We start from the raw sequence: 12,676 nt of genomic DNA, 5'->3' as shown, positions 1-12,676 counted from the left end.
CACTTTATGATCAATTACAGTAATGACTTAAGGTACCACTTTATGATCAATTACAGTAATGACTTGAGGTACCACTTTATGATCAATTACAGTAATGACTTGCGGTACCACTTTATGATCAATTCCAGTAATGACTTAAGGTACCGCTTTATGATCAATTACAGTAATAACTTGAGGTACCACTATGATCAATTACAGTAATGACTTGCGGTAACACTTTATGATCAATTACAGTAATGACTTGAGGTACCACTTTATGATCAATTACAGTAATGACTTAAGGTACCCCTTTATGATCAATTACAGTAATGACTTGAGGTACCACTTTATGATCAATTACAGTAATGACTTGCGCTACCACTTTATGATCAATTACAGTAATGACTTGCGCTACCACTTTATGATCAATTACAGTAATGACTTGAGGTACCACTATGATCAATTACAGTAATGACTTGAGGTACCACTATTTGTTTACAGTTTCAGTGTGGCTGCATTTCTTTGGTCAAGTCAGTCCTCCTCATATACAATAACATAGAGTACCGACCTCTAAATTGGTTTTTGACACAAATCAAATCAAATTAGAAAATTCATCTTCTGAATGTGTTCATTGTATACCGAACAACAAAACAAATAGAAAATGCAACAATTTCAAAGATTTTACTGAGTTACAGTTCATATAAGGAAATCAGTCAATTGAAATAAATGTATCTATGGATTTCATAAAGTAGGGGCGTGGATAAAAAAAAACTGTCAGTATCTGGTGTGACCACCATTTGCCTCATGCAGGGCGACACATCTCATTCGCATTGAGTTGATCAGGCCTGTGAGTTGATTGTGGCCTGTGGAATGTTGTCCCACTCCTCTTTAACGGCTGTCCGAAGTTGCTGGATATTGGCGGGAATTGGAAGACGCTGTCGTACAGGTCGATCCAGAGCATCCCAAACATGCTCAATGGGTGACATGTCTGGTGGGCATGCAGGCCATGGAAGAACTGGGACATTTTCAGCTTCCAGGAATTGTGTACAGATCCTTGCGACATGGGGCCGTGCATTATCATGCTGAAACATGAGGTGATGGCGGCTGATGAATGGCACAACACTGGGCCTCAGGATCTCGTCATGGTATCTCTGTGCATTCAAATTACCATCAATAAAATGCAATTGTGATTATTGTCCGTAGATTATGCCTGCCCACATCATAACCCCACCGCCACCATGGGGCACTCTGTTCACAACGTTGACATCAGCAACACAACACCATAAATGTGGTCTGCGGTTGTGAGGCCGGTTGGACGTACCGCCAAATTCTCTAAAACGAGGTTGGATGTGGTTTATGGTAGAGAAATTAATATTAAATTCTCAGGCAACAGCTCTGGTGGACATTCCTGCAGTCAGCATGCCAATTGCATGTTCCCTCAAGACTTGAGACATCTGTGGCATTGTGTTGTGTGACAAAACTGCACATTTATTGTCTCCAGCACAAGGTGCACCTGTGTAATGATCATGCTGGCAAAGGAGAAATGCTCACTAACAGGGATGTTAACAAACTTGTGTGCAAAATTTGAGACAAATAAGGTTTTTGTACGTATGGAACATTTCTGGGATCTTTTATTTCAGCTCATGAAACATGGAACCAACACTTTACATGTTGTGTTTATATTTTTGTTCAGTGTATAATTGAGATGCAGTGAAATGACATTGAATTCATAAAGTACAATTTATAAAAACACATTTATAACTTATAGATGATAAATGATTTATTTATGGTATTGTATTTATTTAAAAATTACAACTGGTCACAAAGTGTAAATATGTGTTTTTATAAATAGTTTGATTGTTAATGTTGACTAGTTTGGCTAGTAACGTTAGGAGTGCTCTGTCCCCGTCCTTGTTGTGTCTCTGCCTTCTCTGTACCGGTAGACTTCCTGTCATTGCTGTAAGCTTGTGAACATTGGAGCGCAAAACTACCTGTAACTTCCTTCATACCGCATGTAAAGACATAAAAATGGAATCCATGAGTTCATCGGACTCTGGGTAACTAGATAAAATGATAGTGGAATATTTTGTTTAAGTTAAAAGGCTTTGCAGGTAGTTAATATTGACACATTTGCATTGTAATGTTAGGAGTGCTCTGTCCCTGTTGTGTCTGCCCTCAAATCAAATTTTATTTGTCACATGTGCCGAATACAACAGGTACCACTTTAGTGCTTACCCAAGGATGCCGAATACAACAGGTGTAGACCTTACCGTGCTTACCCAAGGATGCCGAATACAACAGGTGTAGACCTTACCGTGCTTACCCAAGGATCGTACCCTTATTTTCAGTTTTCGCCTAAAATGACATACCCATATCTAACTGCCTGTAGCTCAGGACCTGAAGCAAGGATATGCATATTCTTGATACCATTTGAAAGGAAACACTTTGAAGTTTGTGGAAATGTGAAATTAATGTAAGAGAATATAGATCTGGTAAAAGATAATACAAACCAAAAAAACATGCGTTTTCTATTTTTTTTTCTCATCATCTTTGAAATGCAAGAGAAAGGCCATACCTTCAGATAGGAGTCTAGGTGTAATTTAGATTTTAGCCACCAGATGGCAGCAGTATGTGTGCAAAGTTTCAGACTGATCCAGTGAAGAATTAGTCTGCCAGGAGTTTGCCCAAATGTGACGAATTAGTCAACATGATACATTTTCAAGTACATAACTACAGAGAACATACAAAATGCTATGTTCATAAAAAAATGTATGTTTACACACTCCCAGGAATGTCGTACGTGATGGATCATTAGCTTATAGACTAACTTTCACACATCTAGATGGCCGGGCGGGGTGGGTGTGGAGCCAGAGACAGCATTGGGGTTCAAACTGTAGACCCCAGTTCCTACATTTGAACATAAAAATAGATTTTATCAAACAAAACAATGCTACATTTTATCTACATTTATGCCGAGCAGTTGCCAGTTACCGGTTAAGATGCTCTTGATGGTGCAGCTGTAGAACTTTTTGAGGATCTGGAGACCCATGCCAAATCTTTTCAGTCTCCTGAGGGGGAAAAGGTGTTGTCGTGCCCTCTTCACGACTGTCTTGGTGTGTTTGGACCATGATAGTTTGTTGGTGATGTCTCAGCCTCCAGTATTTATGCTGCAGTAGTTTATGTGTCGGGGGGCTAGGGTCAGTCTGTCACATCTGGAGTATTTCTCTTGTCTTTTCCGGTGTCCTGTGTGAATTTTAATATGCTCTCTCTAATTCTCTCTTTCTCTTTCTTTCTTTCTTTCTTTCTTTCTCTCTCTCGGAGGACCTGAGCCCTAGGACCATGCCTCAGGACTACCTGGCTTGATGACTCCTTGCTGTCCCCAGTTCACCTGGCCATGCTGCTGCTCCAGTTCCAACTGTTCTGCCTGCAGCTATGGAACCCTGACCTGTTCACCGGACGTGCTACCTGTCCCAGACCTGCTGTTTTCAACTCTCTAGAGATAGCAGGAGCGGTAGAGATACTCTCAAAGATCGGCTATGAAAAAGCCAACTGACACTTACTCTTGTGTTACTGACTTGTTGCACCCTCAACAACTACTATGATTATTATTTGACAATGCTGGTCATTTATGAACATTTGAACATCTAGGCCATGTGCTGTTATAATCTCCACCCGGCACAGCCAGAAGAGGACTGGCCACCCCTCATAGCCTGGTTCCTCTCTAGGTTTCTTCCTAGGTTTTGGCCTTTCAAGAGAGTTTTTCCTAGCCACCGTGCTTCTACACCTGCATTGCTTGCTGTTTGGGGTTTTAGGCTGGGTTTCTGTACAGCACTTTGAGATATCAGCTGATGTAAAAAGGGCTATATAAATAAACTTGTCATTGTTAATGGGGGCTTGTTCGGCCCTCCTTTTCCTTTTGTCCACAATCTTTGTCTTGCTCACATTGAGGGAGAGGTTGTTGTCCTGGCACCACACTGCCAGGTCTCTGACCTCCTCCGTATAGGCTGTCTCATCGTTGTCAGGGATTAGGCCTACCACTTGTGTCGTCAGCTAACTTAATGGTGATGGAGTCGTGCTTGGCAACGCAGTCGTGGGTGAACAGGGAGTACAGGATGGGACTACGATGGACAGGATGGGACTGGCAGATGTGTTGTTGTATAAACTTACCACCTGGGGGTGGCCCGTGAGGAAGTCCAGGATCCAGTTGTAGAGGGAGGTGTTTAGTCCCAGGGTCCTTAGCTTAGTGATGAGCTTTGTGGGCACTATGGTGTTGAACGCTGAGCTGTAGTCAATGAACAGCATTCTCACATAGGTGTTCCTTTTTGTCCGGGTGGGAAAGGGCAGTGTGGAGTGCGACTGAGATTGCATCATCTGTGGATCTGTTGTGGCGGTATGCGAATTGGAGTGGGTCTAGGGTTTCTGGGATGATGGTGTTGATATGAGCCATGACCATGTGGAATTAGTTTTGATTTAGAATAGACCATTATCATTCACCTGCCTCAAAACAGGGGCAAGGGAAAAAATAAATCTCATCTACGCACTTAAATAGCGAATGGAGGACGCTTTTCCTGTGGTTCATTTTCATGCGAGCTTGGTAGGCTATACTCCTGTTGTAAATATGATCAATGTGCTTAATATTAGGAAAGTTGAGAAATAAATATAGTAGGCCTAGCCTATAGAAAGCTGATAGGATCCTCTTCTTTTTAGTAGAGGTAAAGCAAATGGAAGCTACTTTGAAGAATCTAAAATATATTTTAATGTGTTTAACACTTTGTTGTTGTTTACTACATGATTCCATATGTGTTATTTTATAGTTTTGATGTCTTCACTATTATTATACAATGTATAAAATAGTAAAAATAAAGAAAAACCCAAACTTTTGACCGGTACTGTATAATAATTTATATAAACCACACAAATATTTGTAGTCATACATGATTTAATGAAAAAAATCATTAAACATAAACATTTAATAACAGACTCAAACACAATCATTCAATCATGCTTCCCCAGCGCTTCACAGCTTCCCGGGGAACCTCAGTGTATTGTAGCCTCAAACAGACGAAAGAGTAGGAGGAAGGAAGGAGTTCGCTTCTGCTGCAGTGTTCGCTGTAAGATGTTACGCGTTGTGGCAGTGCTTTGGTTCTGGGGTTATGTTCTGTGGTTGAGTTGTGTTCTCTCCTTGTGCCTCAGTCTCTGCCCTCTCTGTGTCCATGTATGCCTGGACAGACCTCCACAGGGCTTGGATGTTCCCCTCTCCGAACCCTGACGCACCTCTCCTCTCTATTAGCTCCAGGAAGAAAGTGTCCTCTGAGAAGATGGGCTTGGTGAACACCTGAAGCAGGTATCTGTTTAGAGGGAATGAGAAGATGGACTTGGTGAACACCTGGAACAGGTACAGTTGAAATCGGAAGTTTACATACACTTATGTTGGTGTCATTAAAACTCGTTTTTCAACCACTCCACAAATTTCTTGTAAACAAACTATAGTTATGGCAAGTCGGTGAGGACATCTACTTTGTGCATGACACAAGTAATTTTTCCAACAATTGTTTACAGACAGATTATTTCAATTATAATTCACTGCATCACAATTCCAGTGGGTCAGAAGTTTACATACACTAAGTTGACTGTGCCTTTAAACAGCTTGGAACATTCCAGAAAATGATGACATGGCTTTAGAAGCTTGTGATAGGCTAATTGACATCATTTGAGTCAATTGGAGATGTACCTGTGGATGTATTTCAAGGGCTACCTTCAAACTCAGTTCCTCGTTGCTTGACATCATGGGAAAATCAAAGAAATCAGCTAAGACATCAGAAAAAAAATTGTAGACCTCCACAAGTCTGGTTCATCCTTGGGAGCAATTTCCAAACGCCTGAAGGTACCACGATCATCTGTACAAACAATGGTACGCAAGTATAAACACCATGGGACCACGCAGCCGTCATACCGCTCAGGAAGGAGACGTGTTCTGTCTCCTAGAGATGAATATACTTTTGTGTGAAAAGTGCAAATCAATCCCAGAACAACAGCAAAGGACCTTGTGAAGATGCTGGAGGAAACAGGTACAAAAGTATCTATATCCACAATAAAACGAGTCCGATATCGACATAACCTGAAAGGCCGCTCAGCAAGGAAGAAGCCACTGCTCCAAAACCGCCATAAAATAGCCAGACTACGGTTTGCAACTGCACGTGGGGACAAAGATCATACTTTTTGGAGATAATGACCATCGTTATGTTTGGAGTAAAAAGGGGGAGGCTTGCAAGCCGAAGAACACCATCCCAACCGCGAAGCACAGGGGTGGCAGCATCATGTTGTGGGGGTGCTTTGCTGCAGGAGGGACTGGTGCACTTCACAAAATAGATGGCATCATGAGGATGGAAAATTATGTGGATATATTGAAGCAACATCTCAAGACATTAGTCAGGAAGTTACTGCTTGGTCGCAAATGAGTCTTCCAAATAGACAATGACCCCAAGCATACTTCCAAAGTTGTGGCAAAATGGCTTAAGGACAGCAAAGTCAAGGTATTGGCGTGGCCATCACGAAGCCCTGACCTCAATCCTATAGAAAATATGTGGGCAGAACTGAAAAAGCATGTGGGAGCAAGGAGGCCTACAAACCTGACTCAGTTACACCAGCTGTCAGGAGGAATGGGCCAAAATTCACCCAACTTATTGTGGGAAGCTTGTGGAAGGCTACCTGAAACATTTGACCCAAGTTAAACAATTTAAAGGCAATGCTACCAAATACTAATTGAGTGAATGTAAACTTCTGACCCACTGGGAATGTGATGAAAGAAAGAAAAGCTGAAATAAATCACTCTACTATTATTCTGACATTTCACATTCTTAAAATAAAGTGGTGATCCTAACTGACCTAAGACAGGGCATTTTTACTATGATTAAATGTCAGGAATTGTGAAAAACTGAGTTTAAAGGGGTATGTAAACTTCCGACTTCAACTGTATCTGTTGAGAGGGAATGAGAAGAGAGGAAAACATCGGTTAAATGAAGTGAAATAAAGTACTATATTGAAAACCCTTGACAGTCTTTGAGGAACACTAGCATTTGATACCTACAGGCTAGCTAATGAATCTGGTACCTTTTCTTCTGCGTGTCCGTAGTCTGACAGGAAGGGTCCGTCTGGGCCTGGCGCAGGTCTGTGTCAAGGAGGATGCCGTGCTGAGACAGCATCTGGGGGTCGTAACCTACGTCCTCCATCTCCTGCTGCTTACCCACCTGCCACAGGACAGACACAGGGGTCAACGAGGTCAGTGGTAGTAGACGTTACGCTTGACTTCCTGCCACAGAACAGACACAGGGGGTTAACGAGCACAGTGGTAGTAGACATTACGCTTGACTTCCTGCCTGACTAGATGTGCAGGCGTTTCATTAACCTCTTACATCTAGATGTTCCGCTAGCGGAACACCGCTCCAATATCCAATGATAGGGCGTGGCGCGAATTACAAATTCCTCAAAAATCCCAAAACTTCAATTTTTCAAACATATGACTATTTTACACCATTTTAAAGACAAGACTCTCCTTTATCTAACCACATTGTCCGATTTCAAAAAGGCTTTACAACGAAAGCAAAACATTAGATTATGTCAGGAGAGTACCCAGCCAGAAATAATCACATACCCATTTTTCAAGCTAGCATATAATGTCACAAAAACCAAAACCACAGCTAAATGCAGCACTAACCTTTGATGATCTTCATCAGATGACACTCCTAGGACATTATGTTATACAATACATGCATGTTTTGTTCAATCAAGTTCATATTTATATCAAAAACCAGCTTTTTACATTAGCATGTGACGTTCAGAACTAGCATACCCCCCGCAAACTTCCGGGGAATTCGCTAACATTTTACTAAATTACTCACGATAAACGTTCACAAAAAACATAACAATTATTTTAAGAATTATAGATACAGAACTCCTTTATGCAATCGCTATGTCCGATTTTAAAATAGCTTTTCGGTGAAAGCACATTTTGCAATATTCTGAGTAGATAGCCCGGCCATCATGGCTAGCTATTTTGACACCCACCAAGTTTGGCACTCACCAAATTCAGATTTACTATAAGAAAAATTGGATTACCTTTGCTGTTCTTCGTCAGAATGCACTCCCAGGACTTCTACTTCAACAACAAATGTTGGTTTGGTTCCAAATAATCCATAGTTATATCCAAATAGCTGCGTTTGTTCTTGCGTTCAAGACACTATCTGAAGGGTGACGCGCCGGCGCGTATCGTGACAAAAAAATTCAAAATATTCCATTACCGTACTTCGAAGCATGTCAAACGCTGTTTAAAATCAATTTTTATGCGATTTTTCTCGTAAAATAGCGATAATATTCGGACCGGGCGACGTTGTTTTCGTTCAAAGACTGAAAATGTAAAATGGACTCTTCACGTACACGCGCGCACCTGTTTCATTGTTCTCAGATCGACCACTATCCAAATGCGCTACTGTTTTTCAGCCAGGGACTGCAGAGTCATCATTCAATGTTCTGGCGCCTTCTGAGAGCCTATGGGAGCCTTAGAAAATGTCACATTACAGCAGAGATCCTCTGTTTTCGATAAAGATGCCCTAGAAGGCCAAGAAATGGTCAGAGAGGGCACTTCCTGTATGCAATCTTCTCAGGTTTTGGCCTGCCATATGAGTTCTGTTATACTCACAGACACCATTCAAACAGTTTTAGAAACTTTAGGGTGTTTTCTATCCAAATCAAACAATTATATGCATATTCTAGTTTCTGGGCAGGAGTAATAACCAGATTAAATCGGGTACGTTTTTTATCCGGCCGTGAAAATACTGCCCCCTATCCTAAACAGGTTTTAACCAATGGTTGCGTGCCACGTCATCCATTGTGCAGACGGGCATCAGATGGCTACGTCATACGATGTGGTTAGCTGACATGTTAAATACCTACCAAGGAGCTGTAAGATCTGGGACGCGTCCGCAATGTAGTCTAGAGGAAATCAACCAACAACACTAATAGTGTTCAATCACGCTACAAGTTCCTACTTCCAGAAAACAACTTCCTGTAGTGTTCAATCATGCTACAACTTCCTACTTCCTGAAAACAAGTTCCTGTAGTGTTCAATCACGCTACAACTTCCTACTTCCTGAAAACAAGTTCCTGTAGTGTTCAATCACACTACAACTTCCTACTTCCAGAAAACAACTTCCTGTAGATGCATGTAGAGCTACAGAGGACTGTTTGGGTTCCTTTGAATGATACATGTACTGGAACCACAATGCATTGGGGCATCTCACACACCTGTTTCAGTCACAAGTTAGAGGGGGACATGAGGGAGAGAGGGGGACATGAGGGGGACGTGAGAGAGAGGGGGACGGACATGAGTGAGAGGGGGACGGACATGAGTGAGAGGGGGACGTGAGAGAGAGATGGACGGACATGAGTGAGAGATTTTAGATTATTATGAAAAGTGCTATAAAATTTCAATTATTTATTTATTTATTTATAGCTGCAATCAATATGGTAGTAGCTCCACCCTGCTCTCTGATAGGCTAAGTGGAAGTTTCACCATATTGCTTATACCAATCAAATCCTCTAGGGGTTCCATTTGGGATGAGCCATTGGGTGCTATGGTGACTGAGTGAGACAAACCTCCGTGTAGTAGGCAGGTGGAGGAGAGAAGAAGTGTACTCCTGCCTGGCCCATGGTCTGTGCTGTGGATACTATGTCCTGTGTGTACAATCCAATGTGCTGGATCCCTGGGCCTCTGTGCTGCTCCAGGAAGGTGTCCACCTGGTTCCTGCCTGGCACACAGACAGAGATAGACAAGATTCAGGTCTCGCCTGGTGGGAATTCATTAGAATGAAAATTGGTCATGGGTAAATGTAAAACCTCTTTCTCGCAATCCATCTATTCCTCACATCATCTCTCCTAACTAGGAGGTTGACACCGGAACAGGAAGTGAAGTTCTCGAGTCCATTTCGGGACAGGATCGACAGTCTATACAAATAGTTATAAACTGAGTTTTTTTGGGGGCAGAAATATGTCATGTGTGGAGCATTTCTTCAAAACAACAACAGTGTAGCAATTTGAGTAAAATTTAAAATAAGGTAATTTCCCCCGCGGCTCACGCTCGCGTAAGTCATTAGGTTACCTCAGATGCTAACCGATTAGCAGGCTAAATTATGAAGTCTTCCATGAAGGAATTACAATGTCTTGTTGCATAACAAGGTCCCATCGCTAACATTACAGCCAAGGAAAGAGCGACGTTTAAGCTAAATTTGATGGGAGTTGTCTTTGACAACAAAGAAACCCGAGTACACGGCTTGTAAAAAAAAAACCCCACAAATGCTGCGTTTCAATCAAATAGTCTACCAACCGCAGAGCGGGACAAGCGGCAGAGCTGCTCTACCCACAACAACTTTACCATCAAGACCAATTGTTTGAGTATTTAACTAAAAACCAGTGACATTTAAGGTGAAGAGTGAAATGAAAATAGATTGACTTGTGCTGTACTGTCGGTTTAGGTGTTCTTGTATTTTAATGTTTTTTTTTTTTTTAGGTTGACGTAAATGTTAATTGTGTGCAGTGCTCAGATGTCAGGCTACAGATTTACACTAGTGAACAGACCATCCTGCAGGGGGCGCTGTCCTCATCCATCCATTTAGGTCATATAGAATACCTTCTCATCCAGAGAGATTTAGGCCTACAGTCTGAACATTTAACTAAAATTAGGCAATACAACCACATATCACAGTCGTAATATTACATTATTTGTAATACTTCCTAAACAAACAAAATAGCCTACATATTTCTGCGCACGGGACGGACTTTTATCAGGAAGGGACAGGAAAGTTCTGGGGTTATAGAACTGTTGCCGGGTCAGGGCAGTACAGGGGGAATTTTTTTAAATTGAATTTTCATTCCCGTGTCAACCTCTATACCTAACCTGCTCAAATCAAATTGAAGACGAGAGACCTTTGACCTTCTCTTCCAAAACAGGTGAGAAAGAGGAGAAGAGAGGATTTGAGGAACCGTGGGAAAAAGAAAAAAAAATATGAAGAAATGAGCAGTATAACTATTTGAAAGCAATGACCTTGTTCAGGCAGCGACTCTGCAATGACAAACTTGCAGTCCGGTTGTTTCCTATCTGTGAAGGGAAGCTTGATTCCTGTTTCGCTGCATTTCCAATACTCCATGGCTGTGAGACGCAGTCCAATGCCCTCCTTGTTCAGAACATAGCCCTCATCCACATCCTCATTACTGCTCAGGGAAACAGACAGAATCCATTTATTTGTCCCAGATGAAGAAAAAAAACACTTACAGAAAGAGTATCTATTTTTCTTAATTGTTGATCCCATAGACATACTATTTAATTAGTATTAAAATGCCTAATGATATGGTTTATCCTTATAACTTAGCCTGGGTACCAAACCCGGTTTGTGCCATCATTCCACTCTGTCATATGTTTGGCTTATGACACAGAGTGGCATGACAGCACTAACAGGTCTGGTGTCCAACCCAAACAAACATGTTCTATACTCACAATAACTTACAGTAACTTTTATTCATATCACTTTGTATAGGGATGCATGATCAATAATCATCTAACAATTCATATTTTCAATTGCAGAACCATTTTTTAACAAAGCCACTTAACCTGTCAATGAAGAACCTCTGGAAGCCAAAGTGTCGCTCATACCAGCTCATCACCTGCGGTGTGCACCGTGTTGGACAAGCATAGGTAATGTGATCAAAATGAGTGATTGGACATGACTCTGTACTCTTAGCCACGTTTTCAAACTCCTGAAACCCGGGTAAGAAGCTCCCGTTATATTTACTCGTGTCAACGAGCGTGTGGTTCACATTTCCCAAGATTGATTTGACGACTGAATAGGTGACAAGTCCCTTCTCGTCACACACCTCTGTCGGGGGAACCAAGAAATCGCAGCCGAGGTTTCGAAGAGACTTAAATGACCTTTCCACATCTTCCACTTCGAAACAGACGTTAGACGCGGTATCGACGGGATAATGTGGGTGGACATCGTAAAGACAGTTCGGATCATTGTCGTTGTTTTCCCCCTGTTGAATGTTGTTAGTCCGTCCCGGTTCCGATTGTGAAGGAGATATCCCTCTCTCGGTCGATAGCGTTACTCCGTTCAATTCAAGAGGGGACTTGTTTGGTCTTTCATTGACGACGAAAACTGCCGCTCCTTTTCTGAAAGCCAACTGTTTAGACTTCTCCGTCAGCCTCGCAACAAATAAATTAAACTTAAATTTAGAAACAAGTTCATACGCTATTTTATCCACGTTTGTAACGTGGAGTGAAATGTGGTGCAACCGGCTCAAGTAGGCTGCCATTTTGTTATGACGTCAAGTTGGTATGTGTCACCGAAAAGAAAAATAATTTATATAGGGTCCAGCTGCGACGTCATCTCTCAGAGCAGTCTAACTCTCTATGCCCTATATAGGGTCCAGCTGCGACGTCATCTCTCAGAGCAGTCTAACTCTCTATGCCTTCCAGTTGAAGCTCGCATCCACTACAAGACCATGGTGAGTGCCTACAGAGCTGTGAAGGGAACGGCACCTCCATACCTTCAGGCTCTGATCAGGCCCTACACCCAAACAAGGGCACTGCGTTCATCCACCACTGGCCTGCTGGCCCCCCTACCTCTGAGGAAACACAGTTCCCGCTCAG

General features: G+C 42.0%; 1 protein-coding gene across 1 annotated transcript; it reads right to left on the bottom strand.

Annotated features, from left to right (window-relative positions):
* Positions 1-4,900: 4,900 nt before the first annotated feature.
* LOC106560323 (4-hydroxyphenylpyruvate dioxygenase-like protein) lies at positions 4,901-12,367 on the bottom strand. The gene is made up of 5 exons (XM_014123128.3): positions 11,639-12,367; positions 11,075-11,241; positions 9,631-9,782; positions 7,090-7,226; positions 4,901-5,327 (listed from the first exon to the last, which is right to left on the bottom strand). Exons 1-5 carry the CDS (start codon positions 12,337-12,339, stop codon positions 5,099-5,101), a joined length of 1,386 nt encoding a protein of 461 aa, XP_013978603.2. The 5' UTR covers positions 12,340-12,367; the 3' UTR covers positions 4,901-5,098.
* Positions 12,368-12,676: the final 309 nt, after the last annotated feature.

Source organism: Salmo salar, chromosome 01 (assembly GCF_965601325.2).
Source record: "Salmo salar chromosome 01, fSalSal1, whole genome shotgun sequence".
NCBI lineage: Eukaryota > Metazoa > Chordata > Actinopteri > Salmoniformes > Salmonidae > Salmo > Salmo salar.
The sequence above is the reverse complement of the archived record's forward strand: the minus strand, read 5'-3'. Positions and strand labels throughout refer to the sequence as shown.